Here is a 23,755-nt window from a genome sequence, read left to right as displayed (position 1 = left end):
ATTTTGCATGAATTTAATGAATGTATCCAATAACTATGCTATTTTGCAAAATATGCCAAGATGGTAGATAAAGTTGGGCTGTGCAGCTGCTTGCATTTGTATCATGGCAGTTTTGGGTGTGTTTCCTAGACAGCCAAAAATCTTAAAAAAGGGAAAATGGGGAAAAGAATTATTTTAAAACTTTCTCTGTTATCACAGTGTTAAGAAACCATGTACAAACTAAGTGGTGTGGACACATTAGCTGTCACCATGATGTTGCAATCCCATTACCATAAAAAAGCGGCCTCCATGCTGTTAAAGGAAACAGACGCATGTTTTCTTGTACAAGTGAAGTCGTCAAACTCTTCTTTGATAAAAGTTTATCATGCTTTGTTCAGTTAAATGCTTAAATGGTAAACTTCCACATCCCTTCCTCATATAACCAGGAAGTTGCAACCAGATGGTGTAGCCTGAAGGGAAGAACAGGCAGGAGAAGGAGATTAAGGACAGAAAGCAGAATGAAGGAGAGGGTTCACATTTGTGTTTTACTATTTTTCATTCAAGTTTAACTGGTTCCGGACCACACAAAACAATTAGACGAACAAAAGACAAACATAGTATTTGAAAATTCTAAGATCTGAGGTCACAAAAACAATACTAATTGTATTCCACTACTGACTTTATCTCTGAATCTTCTGTTGAACTTGGTTTTGGTTCTGGCAACTAAATAGCCTTTCATCATACGTACAATAGAACTTCTCTCTCATTTGAGCAGTTTGCCAAGAATTCAGCTTCGTCTATATACTATCATTTCTATTTAACCTATCATTACATATCAAAAAACAATCTAAGGGACAAAGAAAGTATGCATGCAATAAAGGGTATAAAAATAAATATTCTTCTAAAGTTCCAACCAAGCATTTTCCAAAGTCTAAGCTGGAAACAGCAGTGTTTCAAGTGGGTTTCTTCCTAAGAATGAGATGAACAACAGCAACTGCTGTTGCTTATATACAAGCATTATATAAATTCTCAAATCTCTAACTAGAGGTAAATCTATCTAAATATAGAACTCTGTCAGTGAAATTGACATTGTAAACAGATCGAGTCTGTCTGTCAGTCCCTGAGATTGCAAGTCTTTTAAAGTCTCTAGAAAAACTAAAATCACTGCAGATTGCTTTAGGCTTTCCTTTTGAATTTCCCTCTCCGTTTCACTTTCTTCTTGCGACGCCTCCTCCCTAAATAATTGGAAAGAGCGTTATCATTTTCATCCTCCACTTCATCTTCATCTGAGTACCATGGTCCCCAGACCCCTCCGTTGTACTGAGGGTTCGATCGATAGTCCTTGGGTGGGTAGCGGCAAGGCACGGCCGTTTTGTCGTACTGTAGAAGCCTGAGTAGCATCTTCTTCACTATGTGTGGGTAGCGCCTTGAGAGGTCAACACGCTCAAAGGGGTCTGCTGTGATGTTGAAGAGCCAAACAGACTTTCCTCTATCCCAGCGCACACGCTCGTTGTGCCAGCGGTTAACTAACAGCAGGGTGGAGAAGGTCTGCGGAGGAATCCAGTCACTGTAACCCGGAATACCTGTCAGAAGCTTCCAGTCTCCGACACGAAGGGCTGCCTGGACGGCCGTGTTCCAGATTCCATGGCCTGCCTTCCATGAGCCATTCTTTGCTTTGGTGTAAATGGGGTCTATATTGTGGAGAATGTCTTGACGTGGAGAAGGCCGCCCTTCGCTAATGGACTCCCAGACGTCATAGCCATCTAGGTTCTGGTCCTCATCCAGGGTACCTTCGGCAAGTGTTACTAGTGTTGGGTACCAATCAGTAATGTGCATCAGGGCCTTGCAACGAGTACCCTTCTTCACCAGTAGAGGGCTGTGCACAAACCCCACTGCCCGTATTCCTCCCTCCCAATAGGTTCCCTTGCTACCCCTTAGTGGCCAGTTGCTGCCCCCTGCCATAGGCTGACCTCCATTGTCTGAAGAGTACACCATGACCATGTTGTTGTAGTAACCATAGCGCTTAAGTGCAAGAGTTAAGTTGCGCATAGCCTCATCTAAGCAGCTGACCATGGCAGCGTACTTGCGCCGGTGGAGATTTGGGATAGATTTATATCGCTCCAAATAGCGAGCTGGAACCTGGAGAGGGGAGTGCACTGCCTGGAATGCCAAGTACAGGAAGATGGGCCGTTTGGGGTTATGCCTGGCTAGAATACTCACAGCCTTCTGAGTATACATGTGGGTGGAATAGATGCCTCTGTCTTGTTCCCAAGCAGCCTCCTCACCTTCATGCAGGTCATAGCCACACATTCCTGGGCTGTCACATTTGTAATGGTTGTAGTAGTCACCGCTCCCCAGCAGATAGCCAAAGAAGGTATCGAAACCGCGTTGTGTGGGCATGCAACTACGCTTGTAGAAGCCAAGGTGCCACTTGCCCACCATATGAGTGGAATATCCTGCACTCTTCAGCTTTTGAGCAAGGGTGATGTTCTCTAAGGGTAGGCAGTTGGGCTGGGTGGGGCGGATGATTGAGTGTTGGAGCCCAGTGTGGATTTGGTACCTGCAGAAACAAAGGAAATTATGGTTTATATCCAATAATATGAAAATCAGTAACAAATACAACCACAAGTGCTGATTAATGAGCACCATCCAAGCAACCTCAGGTCACCACCACAAACTGACCAGTTTTCAGTCACTTACTGCTTACTATGCTCACATGGCATGTCTGGGAATTTTCAGGCATTTGCTGAAAAATTGTAAGTATTTTTGTACCTCCTTAGTCATAATGACTAAAGAATTCATTGGCTGTTTGCCGCCAAACTGTTTGGCCTAATTCCACAACATGTGGTGTGAAGACAGCTTCTTCTTCCCAGTCAAAGCCAGACTGTTTGAACCAAGTTACATGATCATTAAGAGTTACTGAAAGCTTCCTTTAGTCAAATAGTTTTTCCTAGCAACACACTGTTGATCATTTCTTGTGAGCAGGATCTAGAGATCACTAAGTGCACCCCCTGCATGCTTGGACTCCTAATTACTTCTTTTATGATAGCATATCACACACATCTGTAATGCACACCTACATAGACACGAACACATATACACAAAACCCAAATGCCAGTTATGCAGTTTAACAAATGAGGGCAAAGGAAATTGCACGCAGACACTATTCAGCATGTCTCTAGTAAATATGCAGGAACAAGAAATCAGAAAAAGACACACATTAACAGATGCATACACAAACAACCAACAACCCCACACCACCTTTTTCTCTCCAGCTTGGTGTTTTTGTCTGTGCTCACTATTTTGCATGTTCCTCTCACCTGTGATCACGTTTAGAAGATATGACAGATGACTGTAAGTATCTATCTTCAACCATAAAGCAGGCTAAAGTTTACAGTGGATTTGCAATAACAAAATACTGGTTAACTCAGATGTATATTATTATTTTGCTTTTTTTCATGCTTTGTTTCATGCATGTTTTAGTCTTGCCTGGCTCTTTCTAGCAGATTCCAAACACAATTAGATCAGCTTTGTGTCTATGATGTGTTCAGTGTTTCTCCGGCAACCTCTCTCACTGGAGGATGTGTTGAAAAGAGAAAGGCTTTTTCCCAATTCCAGGTGACTGTAATGTACACATTCCTGACAAACTCTGTAAGTTTATTTTGCTCTTCAAAGTTGTTCTTTAGCACACCCAATGAGCGCTTCACATACTTCTTTAGCCAACCCACATCAGAGCAGAATTCTCAGAGATATTATCCCTAAGTCCTTGGAAATGTTTTCAACAAGAGGACTTTAGTAAAGCTAACTACAGTAAAGCTGAACGTTTACTAAGGCTAACAGTAACTTATTATGTCCAGATACACTACCTAGCTACCTTCTGCTCACATTGAAAATACATCTCAAAGGGACTACAAGTATGGACTGATCAAGGACGTCAATCAAGTTTTCCTACATCAGTCCCCACCACATTGCTCAGCCCTAACATCTCCTGTTTATTAGTTATACCTTATCTATTCTTCTTAACTGAATCTCAGGGGTTTATGGAATTTTTTGGACTTTTTTCTTCATGTATTGTCTCATACATTGAGGGTTTCTACTGCCCCTTTTCTTTTGTGAAACTGTGGTTATGAAGCAGCTCAGTGTATATCTCTCCTCATATTTTCACAGCCAAACTGCTGAGTTAGCTATGGTTTCTTGAATGACTTTGATTTTTATAGAAGCTAAATAAAACTCCACATGTACACACTGCTTTTCAGCTTCATGTGGCATAAAAGATTCCACCAAGACCTAAAAAGAACTAAGGCTAGTCACACTAAACTGAGTAATGAGACAAAAGTAAATCAAATGGATATAACTGGAAGCATCTCCACTCTGACCACAGATGTCAATCCACAGCACTTTGATTTTGGTCACTTTTACAGTGTTGCATTTTTCTGCAGCACTAAACACCTTTTCACAAAATTCTCATGTTCTGGAGGAGGCAAACTAATGGCTATATGCAGACATTACTCAGCTCATTTGGTTCTCCCACAGCTGGATCTTCAGGCACCTAGATTACATTTGCAATATAGCTGGAGTGTCTCTGGATCTGTTTAGACAAACTACTTTGACTTTTATCTGTCCAGCCGTTTAGAGTCAAAAGAGGTTAATCAAAATTAAATTCAATCAATGCACAACAATTTAAATAATATTATGAATTATTTGTCCATCAAACAGTTTGCACCTTTGCACATCATGGCTATCCTCCCTTAAAACAAATTACTTTTTAGTTTTACATGATCATGCTAGAGTAAAAGGGAACTTTTTCCTAGTTAATGCAGACTGACTAAATGCATTAAATGCCAGTTTATTTTTAAAAAAAAAACATTTTTACCTTCTCATCAATGTCTGCTTAGTCAGCAATCTTTCACTGTTCTAGACCTTCAGCCGTTCCTCACTGCTTGAAAGAATTCATACATATAATTATATATAATATTATATAATAGTCTTCGCATTTGCAGAATTTTGAGTTTTGAATGTTGAGTTTTTAGACTTGTCTTCACAAGTTTTCACTTACTAGTCATCAAAGTAAAAGATGTCATAATACTGTCTAGACAAAGCAGTAATGTATGCAGAAGATGATACTGATGATAACAGGAGAAAATATGTAGTTATGTGTTTTTTTGTGCTCAGGCTAATACAAATTTTCAGAGGGGATGAAAATCTGATGAGGGATGAAATATCATGTTACCAACAGATTCAAGGCATATCACCGATTCATGGAAAAGAATACTCATCCTACCCCAAACCCTCTTTAGATATATGATAAAACACTGCCACAGATGTACCACATATAAGATGATGCCGCTATCAAACATTTTTAATTTCTTTGATTAAGCTCTCCTCTTTGAAGTCTGCAGACACAAGACTTTGTTTTGTCTGGAAAGGGTTTCACTGTTTATGTGGTTAGTCGTTTGATTTAATTCCACCTTAGCTCTCAGCCTGGAGACAAAACAATGAGATTAAATTTACATCATCTGCTGCAGATGCTTAACCAAGCCTACAATTACACATTAAACAGAGGTTATTACTCAAAGAAATTATACAGCCAAACATTCAGCACTATGTGGATTAAATTAATCGTTACATGAAGCTGAGTAGATTACTAGACTGTACAACTGAGTGTGGTATGTTTGAATGTAATGAACCGGTGCTGGTATAACGGAGGATTCACTGTATCAGACACCTTGACATCGGGCAATCTCAAAAAAATTAGAATGGACCTAATCCAACAGCAACTCAACATTATACCACCAGATGTACGTGATGACTTTGACTACAATAGGAAGCTAGTCACCTTTGACTCAGCATGACCAAAAACAATATCCTACAGGATGTGGCAGCAGTGGTCACCGAGCAGAGTGCTGTGGTCAAGAGGGAAAGGCCTTCCTGAACAGAACACAGGCAGTAGACAAGGCTGCCACACTCGTAGGTGTTGTTTCCACTGGTGGTGGTGGTGGTGGTGGTGCGGAGGGGGGGGGGGGGGGGGGGGGGGGGGGGCATGTCCTCTCCACTTTTCCAGATCCAGTTTTTGTCTCCCTAGCCACTTTCAAAGGTACCTAGAAGTTGTGAAAGAAACTGCTAAGAAAAGTCTACTAACACTGTCCAGCTGATATAATTATAATATTGGTTAACCAATCCATACGAATCCATCTAAAGTAAGTTACATCATTGCGTACGTTTACATGCACTTAATCTGATAACTGCAGAAAATCAGATTTTGTCAGTAATCGGATCAACACGTTTATATGCACTTGAGTAATCAGATAATGGGAAAACTCTGATCTACATGAGTCAGGCAGTAATCGGATTTCTGCTTATAATAAACCTGCAGAAGAAGATGTGACCTAAGCGTAAATGTAAAACTCAAACTTCATGCTGTAGCTTTTTTTTTTTTAACATTGTACCTCCTTATCTGTAAATATGAACATATATCATCTAGAAGATGAAGAATATTTAATTATATTAGTAGCGTCCTCTCACTAAAGCAAAGAAATAGGTTTTAAACATTCAAAACTGTAGAGCAGACAAGGAAGAAAAGCAATAAAAGCCATGAGAGGATTATGCACACTGTCAGAACTAATTTCACGAATCATACAGTATTTGTATGCTTCAACTTCAAAGTGCATAACAGCCCCTGAGGCCCCTCCACATAACACTTCTGAATCCAAAACTATGCTTTTTTTCCACACTTACACCAATTAGGAATTAAAGGGAATGCTTTACCTTATATAAGACTGCATTACAAATGGCTTAATAAAGAAGAACATAAACAACCAAAAACAAGTTTAGCTCGGTGTAATAGCAATACAATTAAAAATATGGAACATATATAAATGTCTCCACTAATGGAAAAAACAAAAGCAGTATTTTAGTGTGCTGGTACCTGAAGCTGTCAATGGAACCAGCCCCAAAATTACAACAGCAATTTTACTGCTTTCTTCTGGAACAAACTCAGCAAAGGTACTGGTGCCGCTGACTTCACAGTTGTCTGCTTTTCTGAATGCCCAGACAACCAGACTACCCTCATCCTTCGCTCAGTCTCCTTGCCCTCCCCTCCCCTCAACTTTCTCTCTCTCCCTCCATTCCCCTCACCTCCTCCTCTCTCGAGACTCCATGTGAACAGGCAGTCCCTCATCAGGTCCAGAGCGCAATAAGAGCTCTGCTTGTTTCTGGAGAAATTGGTGTGCGGCAACATGCAAGCTGTTAAATAATGTGCAAATCAACATGAGCCCACAATGTTCTACTGTCCACGCAGGTGCACAAACACATGCACACACATACATATATATGTATAAGGCATATTAAACACACTGGTAAGTTTATATACTGTATGGTGGTCTCTCACCACGCCTTTAAAAGCATGCTGTTCTTATTCTCTGCAAAAATCACTCCCCTCAAGTGCACATACTTACATGCACTCAGTCTCAGTCCATGTAAAACAGAGCAGCTGTGCTGGCTATCATTCTACTAGTCTGGTAATTTATACATTCTCCAAGACTTCAGCCTTGGAGGGAACATGTGGGCACTACATGGCACAGCTGCTTCTTTAAACTGCAAAAGCATAAGCATGGCACTACTGTGGACATTAGTCTTTCATCAAGTAGTTAAAAAGATTTCTGACTAAAATCATTTTGTACATACAACCCAGTACGTCAGAAAAAATCTTAACCTGAGGAACGAGGCCTACGGTGAGAAGTTTTGGGAAAGAAAGTGCCCATGTCTTTGATTGTAGCCTCAAACATCTGTGGAGATTTCTTGCACTCTCAGCTATGAAAACATGTAAGGATATCCTAGGCTGCTAAGCTGCAGATGTGTCTAAAGTTTGGCTGCTATAGCAACAATTCAGCCAGGTTGGTTTAATATATGACTCAAAAGTGCACAAATAATAAGCCAAATTCTAAGCACATATGAAGATGACCTCAGCACAAAATAAAAATGACTATGTTGAGATTTATTAAGAGCTTCAATATTGATTTAATGTTAAGCAAACTGGATTTACACCAAACCATAGAAATGTCACAAGCATAGGTAGACTTCCATTCTTAAAAATAAAGCATTGCTGGGAATGATGCCACAGAACAACCACTTTTGGTTCCCTAAAGAAAATGTTTTTGTAAATAAGATGTGTGAATGTGAAGAAGCTTTAAGGAAGTTTAAAGGCCCACCACACTCTGATGCAAAAATGTGGCTACTGCGACCATTTAATCCATTCTTCACCATTAATAATGCGATTTTTCAGTGCTGTTGTGGCACTTATCTGATACATAAAGAGCATAATTAATGAAAATGAGTGGATTTTTATTTTATCACCAAGTACCTTTTTGAACAAGAAAATGATTCAGTAAGTCAGTCTCATTTTATCATTACTGTGCATAAACAATATGATAATGAGCATTTACTGAGGTGGGCTGCTTTCTGAATGAGCTTGGACACTCACTCACAGTATATCTAGCAGTAAAAGACCCCTTGTGCATCTTTTTACAGAGAAAATCAAGAAAATGTCATTTGAGCATGACACATAACTTTTGCATACTATGTTTGCATACTATATATACTATGTATGCAGAGTGCAGTGTGGACATGTATGCCTTCTAACACCTCTGGAGACAGATTTAAATGAGTTGGAGCCATCGTAATCTTGCTGGCGAGACATTCTGTTCAATGAGGTTAAAGGTTTTTCCTAAAAATGAACATCCAATCCAATAACCATTTAAGAATGTGTATTTTTAAGCATATATGGCATGTTTGAGCGACCCAAATAAGAATGGCATGTCTTGAGGCTTGGAGCTCACTGTTGTAGAGCAGAATGAAGAGGTTTTCTGCTCTGGTGGTCTGCAACAAACTCTTGTAAGAGATAGTGGGTGTATAGTTGGAACTGATTCTACCACAACAGATGAGATGTGTACAGGAAACATAAATCACACAAAGAAAACCTTTCACCCACCCCAACATTTAGCAGACAGTTATAGACCCAACCAGCCCCACCGCTGAGCCCCACCACACATGAGACAGCACATGAAGGCCGAGGTGAAGTAAACATTCAGTGTCCTCAAGGAGACCAGTTAAACGTAAACAGCAATACGTTGTAAAAATCTTTAATTATTCAGTTAGCTCATGTTCAACTGCACCCTGTCTTTTTTTTCCACAAGCAATTTAAGATTTTGGCATTCTTTAATCCAAAAGGCTTTAACTGCTGCTGTGGTTCAGTTCTTGTTTGAATGTATACTGCCCGGTAATAACACAAAAAATCCAATAAAAGACCAGTGTTGTCCTTTTCACAAGCAATTTAAGCTAACCATGCTTTGTTTGCACACTGATACTGTTTTTAGGTCTTGCCCCAGCCATTTAGCCATTTATTAAGCCTTTCTGGCCAACTTTTGACATTTTGTGTACATTCCTGCATATGAAACTTATTTTCCTCTTCTTTTTCACTTCTTCTAGTACATTCTTTTAGTACATTTCAACTGGTCTTAAACCATAATAACACTCACTGCATCAACAAATACTACACTATACATGTCAACATGTTAATTTAGTCTAGTTGTTGTATGACACGTCTTTGTTTTCAGGAGTGTCTTGTTGGCCTCTACATTCCAATCTAGACCCTTGCAGTGAGAAAGCGATGGCCCTTAACTTTATGGGTCCTTTGCACAAATCAGTCATCCATACAAAGATCTCAACAATGCATGGTATGTGCTTGTACATGTGGGATTCCACAACACCCTGCTCTTGTGTGGATGACTGTGTGATAGAGGACTCAAAAGTGGAGAGAACAGGTGAAAAACATTTAGCATGAGTGAGCACTTAAAAGATGACTGAAATACTTACCAGCACAACCTTAAGCTTTACCGTCGATGATTTTTACCTAACCTTTTGACTGGGCAACATCTTAAGTGGTTGTAAAATACCTGATATATACACACATATGATAGCACATATCAATTAAATCTGTTTTTAAAAAGTATTGAAGCATTCATGAAATAATCTCTGATCATAGAATCACTTCACAATTACAGTCTTATACAGTCTTTCCAGTTAACCCTTTATTATTCAGTAGCTACAGGGACTTCAATGCAAACTAATGGAGCTATTCTTAGGCAATAGAAGTGTGTAATAATACTTTGGGCCTGCTGATGGGCATATGGCTTGTTAAGGGGTTAATTAAACAGATTTTTAAAAATTCCTGCATAATTAAAGCTTCACTGTGTGAGATTTATTAGTTGAAGTGGAAAGAATATAGTGATTTAGTGTTGCAGCGAGTCTCTCTGTAAAGGGTGAAATATTCAGAAGTCAGAGCTGTCAGGCTGGATTTGGCAGGAGTTTTTCAGACCACGTCTTTACATGTTGACGTCACACAAACAGACTCATAAAGACGTTCCGATTTGATATGGGCTGAAGTTACCTGAGCAATGTTGATGGGGGCACTGCTAACAGTGCTGAAAGTTAGTGAAAGAAAGGAGAGCAATATCACTGAATATGGAGACCTTGGAACCCGCACTCAAAGCACAGAAATTTAGAACTGAAGAGAGCCTGTGTTCTAACAATCTGTTATTCTCACTGAACGATCCCACCGAGCATTCACATGTCATTAGTACAGTATAATAACTCAGTGTTTAAAAAAGTGCAGTGTGTTTTTGCTGTTAATTCAGTACAGACTCAGTTTAACATTACTACTCACCCCTGATAAGGTGATTTAAATTATCAAAATATCCTAATTATTTTTCAAATGCTACTAATATTTCTGGATGAGGACATTTAGTCTTCTTGTTTGAATTTTCTCGATCCACCTTAAATGGTGCAGCAGTTACATTCTGGCGCCTGAGGCGTTAGAGTAACTCCTGCACCATTTAAGGTGGAATATTTGAAAAAAGAAACTAAAGGGAAGCTAAAAGGAAGAGCAACAGAACTCAAGCTAAGACCACAATCAACACTGGCTTGGACTGTTAAGTTGGTTTAGCTCTATTGCTAACGTTAGCTGGCTTATTTGCTAATATTAACCAATTACTTGGGTAATTGTACCTTTTTGTTTCAGAGTTCATCTTTTATTGTTCGACGAAGTATCTGACTGAGTGGAGGTATACATAATTAATGGACACATGCTACCCAGCTGTTGTATTAATAGTAATGTTAGTTAGCTATCAGCTATTATCTGTGGTGAAGCAGGTAACATATCATTAATTTTCCCCTCAGTTACAAATTGGTTTGTAGTACTATGCACCATTCCACCACTCAATGGGATTCCCTTTTATGGGACTTTTACACCACTTTGCATCATGCCTACCCTACCTTAACTGTGGTTAACCTAATGTGGTTTACTGCTTTACCATTAAACTCTGCAAAGGTTTGAAAAATGTGGCAAAATGTAGTATTTTATGTTGAGAAATAAATGTCAAGCCAAAGCTAAAGTGATTTTATTAACTTTTATCTATGATCTGTTATTCTACACACATAAAAACAGCTAACATCTACTTAAACATCTCTTTATCAGACGTTAAGAACTACTGCGAAAATCTTGCCTTCGTATCAAACCGCACCATTCTATTGGTTTGTTGACATAACCACTGTAGCATATTTCCAGGTTATCCTGCACACAATTAAACAGAAATCACTACTTGTATGCAATCAAAATATCCCACAAAACATATGTTTTTTGGCTACCAATGCCACCGGTTTCTACCAGTCCCGAACCAACCTCTGCTGGAAGCCCAGCCAACCTATGTTCTATTCCTTGGTTGTCCCTCCTACATCTGGTCTGAATAAACACATTTGACTCTACAGTTAATCACATTCAGACCCTGCAACATTAAAACTTGTTCTCTTGGTCTCTCCCTGATTTACAGTCTCTCAGTCACGCCTTGCTTCAGTTTCAGACCTTGACATTGACTTCCCTTTGCCTGATCCTTCCTTTTTCATCCCCTGATTAAATCAGAAACTGGGATGCTTACAATGCAAGCATTTTTCATTATTCTATCATTAAACATTGCACACCATCTTTTGTTCTATTAAGTCAACATGATCTACTGTACTGCAGCAGTAAAAGAGAGGACATGTGAGTATAGAATAGAGAGGAAGAAGCAGATGTGGTATTTATGCTCCTCTGAAACTCATATAACACCAGCCCAGGCTGGATTACAGTGGTTTGCAGAGTCAAAAGAAGGAGTGACTGCAGATTTTAACATGTGCCATATGGTTTGATATGTAACTGCGTCTGTAAACGCAGAGGTCAAATAAGGTCCGAGACCATACAAGTGATCGACACTAAAAGACATGGAGCATACTCATATGGCAATTTTCTGGTATTTTAGCAAATTTGCCCTTTACCTGATTCATGTCATACACCTGGTTGTCAAGTGTTGGCTTGGTTTTATTGGATGTAACTTGAGGAGACAGTCAGAGAAAGAGGTTCTCTTGATCTTCTTTGACATTTTTACATGCGGAACACAAGTCTTGATTAAGCAATATTTTATTAAGACACGCAATGCTCTTATCAGCTTACAAGTTGGCAACCTCTGTTTTCTGGATCTGATGAAGGATTCATCCATGTCTATCTGGGATGGTTTGAATTTCCTCTTCTTGGCCCATCATTAGCTACTTTGTCACATCCCGTGTCTTTCACACTCCAGCACTTTGACCAACAAAGGAGGCAAACATGGTCTAGCCAACTCAATGCTATTTGCTAAGACATATTCTGCATTCTTTCTTCTGACCTTTAAAAACAGACTGTAGCAGCTGTCAAGCAAGACCCTGCCCATAGCCTTTTCTCTGAACTTTTTCCCACTGCTGGAAACTGTTCAGAGGTCTCTCAATAAGCATGAACAACGAAGACATGTAGTGGGCCATCCTAGCTAAACGAGTGAACTAGCTTAATTATACAGTTATGTTCTGCACAATAAAGGAACTGCTAACAAGGTTGTCTTACTAACACTAAGCCTTGTCAGATCTATCCGCATTTTGCTGTTATCAATCCTAGGGATACCTTTACACAGTGAAACTTTCATGTAGCTACTTGCAAGTTGTGAGTTTCCTGCAACATAATGTGACGTCAGGGCACGCTTTCTCTTTTGTTTGTGCTAAATGAACTTGTGTTCAAGTAATTTTAGGGTATTAGTCATAAGGAGTTAGCATATGTTGTGCTCTGTTCTTCAAGGACTTTTATTATGAAGGGCAGGGTAGTTTCGGGAAAGATGTGTGTTGCTGTAGCAAGCTTGATCAGAGCTGGCTTATGAGGAACCTGGCCACTTCCTATTTCCCTCGTTATATCAAAAATAGGACAGCAAAACGGCAGAGGGCACCAAAACGAATGGGGGTGAATGGAGCTAAACGGCTAAAAATGCTAAAAAAGGATGTATTTCTCTACAAAAGCAAAGAAAACTCACCTGTTTGTTTGCTTTTTTCTACAGCAAAATGGTTTTGGGCACTGGTATTACTGCTACTGAGTGCTGATTAGTTGGCAACCGGAACAGCTCACTGGCTATTCGTGTTCACTGATGTCACGCACATGTGGCGCGTTTTAAGCTTCTATAAGTCAAGTTCAAAAGCATTTAAAAATACAACACCAGTGCTAAAATGTTTTATGCTGTTCTGTGTTCAGGATATTAATGCTTCCTAATGTTCTTTTATCTTAATAAATAATAAGCACTTATAAACTATGATTTTATGCAAATGCTCCATATTAATCCCTTCGCTTTTGAGCGCCCTCTAGCATTTGATAAACGCAGAAGACATTACAGAGTGATAATTCTCCTCTCTACAAGTTCTTGGGCTTCACAGGACAGTGAGTGACGCTGAGATCTAGCCTTAGCACCGTGTTTTAGCCTTTGTTTTGTAAGCTGTTTTTGAGTTTTTGTGTAAAGCAAAGTTATGGAACAGAACCTTTTTTTTTCCTGACCACTGAGCCAATACGTGGTTCAATGTGATCACGTGATGCATTACTGGTGTTTTGATTGTCTGTTTCCTGAAGCTAGTTTCACAAAGTTGTGACGCTTGCAACTGTTGCAGCAGAGTTTCAAAGGAGTTGCAAGACCCTTTCCATTGCACAAGTGCATAATGTTTCATGAAGGTTTCAAGCAACTAAAGTTGCAGAAAAGTTTCGCTGTGTAAAACCAGCTCAGTAACTACTATAAATTATTTAGCATTGTTTATAAAACTTTCCTCTGGGTTCTCCGGTTTCCTCCCGCAGCCCAAATACATGAAGTCAGGCCAATTGGACATGCGACATTGCCCCTAGGTGTGAGTGTGTGTGTGAATGTGTATGTCTATGTGTCTGCCCTGCGATGGACTGATGACCTGTCCAGGGTGTATCCTGCCTTCCGCCTGATGACTGCTGGGACCGCACACAAAACGTGTGTGTGTTTATGAAACTAATATACATGTAGTTATCAGAATGAAGGATTGAAGTGTGGGCCACATATGAGCCCTCACTGTTTAAAAGGCTAAATTCCAATAGGAAGCAAAAATGTTCATTCTTCCATCTCTTGGCCTCTCTCGATAGGATTTACCTTGTATGAAGAGACATGTCTTTCTTCTCTCTTCTTTCTACTGAGGTCACAAGACAGATGCTGAGACATTTTATGAGACTTTATGTTCCCCACATCAATCTATTTTGTGCTGACAGGCATGAAAATAAGGTCCAACCTTATTACCTTACCTTGAAAGTAATGGATGGGTGAATGGAGTGAGGTTTCCTTCTAACGTGTGGTCTCAAAGTCCAGAGGGCCTTGCCGCTTCAAATCATTGGGTTTAAACTGAGTCTGTAGTTAATTTATTTCTGGTGAGTATCAATTTAATAATCACTGTGCAGCTCTTCCTAGACATGAAAGAGCAGGCTGTCTGTATGTGTTTGGCATTTAATGGTGAATTCAGATGAATCTGGGGTTTAACTGCACTCTTGAACAGCTGGACTCAACACCAACAGCACTTCACTCAACACCAGCAGCCTACTATGAATGAAAGGTCTGAGTGACATGCTGTCAGTGGATACCTAAAAATATGAACACCTGCACAACATCTGTCATTCTTCTACAGTTCGCAAAAAAATCAATGTTTGAGACTAGCAGATATTCAAACTGGATAAACTATCGCTAAACTACCAAACTACCATCTCAAAATCAATTGGGACTTTTTCACTTTCCAATAAGAAGAGACAACATGAAAAGATGTGTGTATTGTCATATTCATCTATCTACTGGGTTTACAGTGTAAGGAACTTCAAATACTCCTGATCTAAAACTAAGCAACTTTGTTCCAAAATGTGAAAGTGCTCTTTTTTCAAAAGCCATAGTCCACTCCCCAGTAGCCTGCAGTGTATTTCATTTCTTTTTTCAAAGGAGCTGAATAAATGTCACTGGAACAAGAAGGGCTCTAACACTGATGCTGATATTTATTTTTGAAGTCTTTGGGTGATGATAGTGAGGCCACTTTTTCATTACTTTCAAAGCAGACTGCCAAAAGAGATGCCCAGTAAGCTTCCTGTCTCCTGAGGCGTGGACCAGATGTTTCATGACAGGAAAGAGCAGCGGAGGGCTTTAAAGAACTCACTCGATGACACAGCTATATTGAATGCATTAGGCAATAGATCATACAACATTAGAGGGCAGTCAATGGTTTAAAGCAATATGTGTTAGCTGTCGTATCCAGAGTTGTCTCGGGCACAGATAGAATGAGTTTGTTCTTGACATGATTACACAGCCAGTGTCATATTGTTGGATATCTGTTCAACTGTTCAAGCAACACTTTTTGTGGGTGATAACATGCAGAAGTATCACATCCACACTTCTGCGTGTTATCACCCATAAAAAGTGTTTTTAAGCGTTCTTTAGAAAGGGAAATGATCAAATAAAGAACCACAGCGACTCAACAAACAATGTGGATATATAAATAGCTCTGTTATCATGGAAAACCTGTTGTCTATTGACCTTACATTGAAAGTACCATTGCTTAGAGTGTGAGCATAGTTTACCATGCAGATGTCTAAAGACGTGGTCAGTTACAGAGGGAATACAGTAATCGCAAGACCTAGGCCTGTGTAGATGGTGTGAATACTCGTCTCTGCACTACAGGAACATGTGTAGAAAGTATCATATCTCACTATCATTATCAGTGTCATTATTTCAGATTTTTGTGAATTGTATCACCCGGTGCCTAACTGGTTACACGCTTTAAAAAGACGGTTCTTCGAGGGTTCTTTAGTAAATGCAACCATGAGTTCCATATAGAACCATCTGCATGCTTAATTGGTTCTTTGCAAGGTGAAATGGTTCTTCAGATTGATGGAGAATGTGGTGTGTATGGCTCTATTTACAGGCCATACAATGTTCTGTACAGCACCAAAAATAGATTCTTCTCTTCTCATCCTTATCAAGCTTGCAAGCGTAGAAGAACCCTTTTTGGTGCTACACTGGCCCATTTTCAAAAAGCTTCCATCAAGCTGAAGAATCATTTCACCGTGCAAAAAAAAAAAGGTTCTCTACAGAACTCAGGCTCCTGCCAGTGACATCCCATATGAATAAAAATAACGCATGGCCACACCTTATTCATGCATGGGAGAGATCCCATGCCTTAATAAGTCGTGACCACAACTTTTTATCTCGTTCCCACCCCTTACTAAGTCGTGGATGCCCATTTTTTTATTTATACGGGATGTCACCAGCGGGACCCCGTAGAAAAACCTTGAAGAAGCATCTGTTGAAGTGTGTAGAGTATCTCACCTGCCAGTCATGAGCTGACTCCGGGAAGGGCTGCACAGAGGCTGTACGTAGTAGTTCTCCAGCTTGACTCCCGTTGCAGCGAGCCAGTCCAGTGTCGGGGTCTTTATTTCAGACCCGTGGTAGCCCACGTCTCGGAAGCCTTGGTCGTCGACCATAACAAAAATGATATGAGGCTGGGAGGTGGGCTTGTCCACTTCGTTCGCGCGACTCGCGTGGAGTTTGTCCGCCCATCTGCCGTAAGTGCAGCTCACAACGCTGCAGAGACAAACCGCGGTCAGAACTCCCAGCACTAACATGGTCGCCTCGGAGCTCTCGGTGAGGCGCTCGGAGCCCTCGCTCTCAGTCGGCAGCACCGCAGGACACGGAGTCAGAAGCTGCTAATGAATGTGTGTGTGCCGCCGCTTCTCCTCACAGCGTGTGTGTCTGCCATGGCCGGAGCGCGAGCTCTCTCGGCTCGAGGACGCGCGAGCGGGCGGAGCAGAAGCGCTTGGAGATCAGGTTCACCCCGAGTCTCCAACCGTCACCGCGGAGAACCACAACTGAGAGGTGGCTCTTCTGGAGGAGACAGTAGCGATAATCACCTCAGAAAGCCGCACATCTAAAGCTGTCGTTCTCTATAAACTCCTCTCACAGCCGTTAGCCTAACGCTAATTACTACCTCACAGCGCCTGTGGGCTGTTCAACGGTTCCCTGCTCACCGATAACAGCGCCTCCTCAAACCTACTTATGTCGAAAATAACAGGTAAACCGTGTCATTGCTCCTCCAGGTTGAGCTATGTTTTACACAGAGTTTCTATTCTAAGTCTCCTCCGCCTCTTTCCTCAGCCTACGACTGTGAGCCGCCGTCTGTATTAAAAGACAGCCACGCTTGTAAAGTGGCCAGTATAGCTTTCCACGCTTCTCAGCTTATCTTAGCCGCCGTCCCAAGACTCCTCCCTGTCCAGGCGGAACTTCAGCACAAATGTGTTTTTTACGTTTTAATGGTTTGTTTCCGTTGCCCATCAGCCTGGACCAGCCTGGGCAGGATGGACCATCTTCTTAGGAGTTTAAAGGGGACTTCCACTGACTTCCCAGACATTCTGCATTACTCTGCACTGAGGTGTAAACAAGTCATTCAGAGCATCTTGATGTGAAATAGTTCATAACTCAGATTTCTCAGATTACACTGGTGGTGACAGGAACCAAGGCTCATGATGTGTACAATGCAAATGTAGCCATTTTATTTAGTATCCAGACCAACCTCTGTGTGCAAGTTATGTCTGGCCCACTTGTCTGACACATCCTTTGGTTCGTTCTGGTCCAGTACATGGACTATTTTGCCTTACAGCATCCTGTGTATACCTCTCCACCACGAATGGAATTAATAAACGGGGGTTTTAGGCCAAAACTTAATCTTAAAACTATCTCCAAACAGGTATCAGGCAACAGATCCGTAACTATTTCGTCTAATAACTTTCTGTGATGAGGCATCAAACACTGCCGAAGTCTGGTTCCTATCACCACAGCTGCGAACAGTTCTGGCTCAGCAAGTTTCTCTAGAATGCAGTGTTTCATGGCAAACCGCTTCAGTAACTTTGTTTCCATTTTAGTGATTTATTCCCATAGACATTTTGAAAAGTCAGGCCTAGCCTATTACCTGAGATCCAGTCAGTGTGCGCTGTTCAAATGTTCCTCAATGTTCTCACTGTACTAGACTTACTCCACCCCAGACCTTCAAATATCAAAAATAGCAGGTCATGGATGTCATTCCTTTTCAAGGGTGCGCTGTGTGATGCAGAGCTTCTATAATAAATCATCCTCTTGCTTTTTCTTCAGTTACTTCTCTACATGAGAAGACAACTACATTTGAAAAGTGGAAAATGCAGCTTTTTCCCACTATTGTCTGCTTATCCACCGTCCCAGGAATTCTCCCTGCATCAGGCTGAACTTGGGCAGATTGTTTCAATGGTTTGTTTCCGTTGCCCATTAGTGCAGACAGCTCAATAACCAATAGTACCATATGGGCCCATAATCTGCATTTTTCAAGTGTTTTATTTTTCCCTGAAGATGTTTGTGAGGGTTTGTATATCAAAAACAGACATAATTCATTTTTATATGACTGTTTTCCAGCTTCTTTTTTATCCTTTAGAATCAAACAGGCTGTTTTCATTATTGTTCCTTTAAGCCTGATGGAAAATGATGGCTGAATATTGACTGCACTGTCTGTATTCCATTACAGGACATTAAAACTCAGAATACATTTGGAATATATATTGATAAAGCACATGGGAAAAACTCTGCTGTTATTTTTTTAATGCACATTGTTCCTCACTGTTACTGGTTGGCAGTTTTCTTCACATAATACTCCTGATAATGTTTCATGAAAAATCCAATTATTTAAATAAACACAAAAATGTATTCAAAATTCCCAGCAATATTTTGCCTTTCATTCCTGCTTCAGTCCACTGCTGCTCCCATAATGAATATGATTATAACCAATATGATTATAAAGCGAGTAGCTATGTGGTTTTCTGTTAATAACATGCATATAACTTGCTATGGAAGTCCAGTGCATCCTAGAGTTAAGCTTATCACTTGTGAACATGCCCACTACTACAGAGACGGTTCAGTTCAGTCATCCCTAAAAAGAGTTTACTAAAACTCACATTAGGATTTTGAGCTAGTCACACTAGATCAGCCACAATCTACCAGTTATTGTAACTAAACTACTTTCCTGTTTTGGCTTCTGATATTATCACACCATCGTTATAGATGAGAACACAGTAGGGCTCCTCATCCTCAGGTGATTTTAAGGCTGTGTTGCTTTTCAGAAATCCACCCCCATAGCCTTAAGTGCAGTTTTTGAAAATATACACATCCAATATACACAGTATGGTTATTCCAGCCTTTAAATAACCAGCCTCCTACTTTGACTCCTTTAGTGATAGGGTCATGTGTCCTACTGTATGCAGTCTTGGCGTCCCTCTTTCAGGTTTCCTGTGAGGCTCACGTCGTATAGAAGTCCTGCATTGAGCTCGAGCTAATAGAAGAAAACACCCATTTATTCTGCTTTATCTTATTTATTCTGTTTATTCATTCTTTATTGACTTCACAGCTGTTCTGCATTACACAGTAAGAGAGACCTGTGGCCTTCATTATGGTTTCATAGGCTAACTCTGAAAACTGAACGGTGTTACTGCACAATTCACATTGACTTTCAGTACATTAATACTTCACTTGATTGTAACTCTGTGGATTGACAAGTGTATGTGAATTCACTGACCAGGGGTATAGCCAGACCTTTCACAATGGGGTGGTCAGGTTAGACCCAGTGAACTTACTGGTGTGGCAAAGGAAAAAAATAGCGTTTAATAGCATTCTTCTTTGCATATATCATAATGGGCTGAGCTTACTTAACACAATTACTGTTGAAAATTAGACTAAAAGACAAGCCTGAGTTGGTGTGTTTTATTCGTTTTATCCAACCCCTTTGAAATCCTAGGCTGGATTTCAGTGCAAACTGGTTGAGCTTTTCATAGGTCACAGAAGTGTGTAATAAAACTTTGACCATAAAAGGGTTAATATCTGAGGGCACAGAAGTTTGCTACTGGTCACTTATGAGTTTAAAGCAGCCCAGCAGCTAAGTACAGGCATGTCATTGAGCTGACCTACATTTAACACAAACATATTCCACATTTGGTTCAACACAGATAAATCTACCCTGAAAACACACAGCTGTAAACAGGAATTAGTTAACTATGCGTATATTAATTAGTTAGTTATTACCTTAGCCTACTTCTATGTACTGTCGCTCATAGAGCAGCAGTGCTGAAGGGACACAGCACACGGTAGAAATGAAAGTTCTGGCCAAATGATTAACATGGTCATAATTCTGTGTAGATTAACCAAATGACATACAATTAACTGCAATGACATACAATTAACTGCTTTTCATTTTTAAGTGCAGTTTTTTACTCTAGAAGAGCAGAAAGTGATTTTGCGCCTGTTTTTGATCGGGTCTGGAACGTACTGTTCATTTTTACTGTAGAACAGTACCTATTGTACTGATTAAAATCTTCATATGATCCATGTCATGTGATCAGAAAACAAAGTACCATGAAGATTAATGTGTTAACAATGTTCTGCTAATATATTAAACCAGTGTTTGCTGCCCCATTAGGCAAAATGAACAAGACCAGCGTTATGGTTCTGACCCGTGTTCTCACTGATATGCTTAGCAGAGAAGTTTATGATCATAAGTGCAATGTGATTTGACCCTTATAGTGCAGACAGGACAACTTTTTTCGGTGGTCATTGCTTTATTGATAGTGACTGACTGTCTCACTGTGCATAAATGGGGTGCTCAGAAGGCTGGCCATGCTTCATGCTATGATGGCGCTGGCCACCTCTTTGGTATAGAACTGCTTACCTTAGCCTTTCACAGTATAACTCAGGAGAGAGGCAGCTGAAATTCACTAAAATCAGGATTAATGTGTAATAAGGTGCTGCTGGGCTGGACTGTATACTCATATCAGGTGATAAGTAACTGAAACCCTCGACACTGAGCACAGATTTTCTTTACCATAGCCAAACAGCTTCTGATTTCTCATTTCCTGCCCAAAGTGGCAAAGATAACATTCAGTTAATTGCTATATGTTAGTTTAATGTCTTACTTTTTCAAAACCTAATTTTATAATTCATATCTACAGTACTGGGTGGTTTGGTGGATGTGCCTATTCACTTTCTCTCTTTTAATAATCTTTTCACATAATCTTTTAAGAATTTTTAGAGCTCCTGTTGTGGAAACTCTCGTATTATTTATTTATTTCCCTATGACTTTCCCTTCCTTATGCAAGAGAACTTGTACTTAGTTTCACTTAGAAAATCAACAAAACCATGCAATGTGACCAATGACCAGGGGTTCACAAGCTTTCGCATATGACTGCATGTCTAATCTTCTCAGGAGATTGTTTTTAACTTTGTTTTGCCTGGAATTTAAATAGATAAAAGGTGGACTTTTGCAAAGCGCTAATGAATGAAAGCAATATAAAGTGCATTACAGGGTTATAATGACACAGTCCATGTACAAACCAGCGCAAAACTGCCATATCACCAACTTTGTTTCATCTTTTAGAGCTCAATGCGATTCGGGTGTGCTGTATCATTATGTATTTTCCATGTCCATGCTAAAACAATGAAATCTTTCAAAGCCGTCTCCATCTCCCTCCTCTGCCCTACCTACAACATGATGAGGTAATGCATCTTCAACAACACATCCTTTTTCATTTGGAGGATTACTGACTGCTCAGTGGAAAATGTAATGTGCTTGAATTATAGTACCACAGTCACATTACCTTCAGTCATATTTTGTAATATATTGTCAGCACACATTCCAATATGTTCCATTTTGTTGAGAATGATATGTCGGTAATCTGTAGTTGAAGTGAAGAGGAGAATGAGAGCATGCAGGCAGTCATATAAGACACTTATGGCATGCTGCTTCTGTTCCCTGACTCAGACAGTAACCTACTGCCTGCCAGATGGCCTCTCCACACATTCCTGCAGGACGTTCCTGCTGCTCCAAAATGCTCGGGAGCAGAAGAGCTCCCTTTTGCATTGACCTGAGATCAGCTACCCCTGAACCATCATGACCTTAAAGAAAAGAGCAAAAGTGAGCAGCTTACCTGCCTTGTGCATCCCACTGTGTGGTCACTGTGTGGTCACTTTTCAAGCCTTTCGGCATAATGCTTTCCTCTTGCTGGAGCAGTATAACACTTGAAGCTCATTAACAGGCTGCATTGCATCATGCCAAAGCCTTTTTCTGCTTTTACTATAAATCCTTTTGCAGCTCATTGTTGGTGACTGATTTCTTTGTTCTGAAGTGGTAAATGTCAGTCTTAAATATAAATTTAAATAAGCATACATGCTTCTATTTTTTCTATTTTTCTATTATCATTGCATCAGCTAATTTTGTATATCTTCTGTCTTTTTCTGTAAATTTTGTTTGAGTTGCCCTAAAGTATATGTGAGTCTATTTATCTAGGCATTACACATTACAATACATATAAAAAATAAACAATACATTGTGAGCTTATATGTTTGGTTCTGTTAACGTAACCATTTCCAAACCTCCTTAAGGAACTCCAGTATTTACAGATACACTATATGGACCAAAGTATTGGGACACATTTCTTAATAATTGAATTCGGGTGTTTCTTTCAGTCTTATTGCTACAGGTGTATAAAATCCGCCTTTACAAACCTTTGTGACAGTATTAGTCTTTCTAAAGAGTTCACTGAATTCAAGCGTGGTGCTGTATTATGATGCCACCATTGCAATAAGTCAGTTCACAAAATGTCTCCCTGCCTAGTTATTCCATGATCAACTGCGAGTGGAATTCTTGAAAGTGAAAGCGTTTAGGAACTACGGTAAAGTGGCAGACCATGTAAAGTTACAGATAGGGGTCCCCAAGTGCTGAGGAGCGTAGTGCATAAACGCCAAACGCTCTATTGACTCAATAACTGCAGAGTTCCAAAGCTCTTCTAGCATTAACATCAGCACAATAAATGTGTGCCAGCAGTTTCATGACATGGTTTTCCATGGCCGAGCAGCTGCATGCAAATCTTACATCACCAAGCACAATGCCAAGCGTAGCAGTGAGTGGTGTAAAGCACACCGCCACTGGACTCTGGAGCAGTGGAAACTTATTCTGTGGAGTGACAAATCACGCTTCTCTATCTGGCAGTCTGATAGATGTGTCTGGGTTTGGTGAATGCCAGGAGAAAGTTACTTGCTTGACTGTATTGCGCCTACAATAATGTAAAGTTCGGTGGAGGAGGGATAATGCTCAGGGCTTTTTTTCAGGGGTTGGCATAGACCCAAGACATTTGGAACAATTCTATGCTTCCAACTTTATGAGAACAGTTTGTGGAAGACCCTTTTCTGTTCCAGCATGACTGAGCTCCAGTGCACAAAGCAAGGTCCATAAAGGCATGGCTAGGGGAGATTGGTGTGGAAGAACTGACCTCAACCCCATCGATCACCTTTGG

General features: G+C 40.3%; 1 protein-coding gene across 1 annotated transcript; it reads right to left on the bottom strand.

Annotated features, from left to right (window-relative positions):
• Positions 1-506: 506 nt before the first annotated feature.
• On the bottom strand, positions 507-18,007 carry arsj (arylsulfatase family, member J). The gene is made up of 2 exons (XM_017712475.2): positions 16,728-18,007; positions 507-2,539 (listed from the first exon to the last, which is right to left on the bottom strand). The coding sequence occupies exons 1-2, from the start codon at positions 17,021-17,023 to the stop codon at positions 1,156-1,158; spliced, it is 1,680 nt and encodes a 559-aa protein (XP_017567964.1). The 5' UTR covers positions 17,024-18,007; the 3' UTR covers positions 507-1,155.
• Positions 18,008-23,755: the final 5,748 nt, after the last annotated feature.

This window comes from Pygocentrus nattereri, chromosome 2 (genome assembly GCF_015220715.1).
Source record: "Pygocentrus nattereri isolate fPygNat1 chromosome 2, fPygNat1.pri, whole genome shotgun sequence".
Taxonomy (NCBI): Eukaryota; Metazoa; Chordata; class Actinopteri; order Characiformes; family Serrasalmidae; genus Pygocentrus; species Pygocentrus nattereri.
The sequence above is the reverse complement of the archived record's forward strand: the minus strand, read 5'-3'. Positions and strand labels throughout refer to the sequence as shown.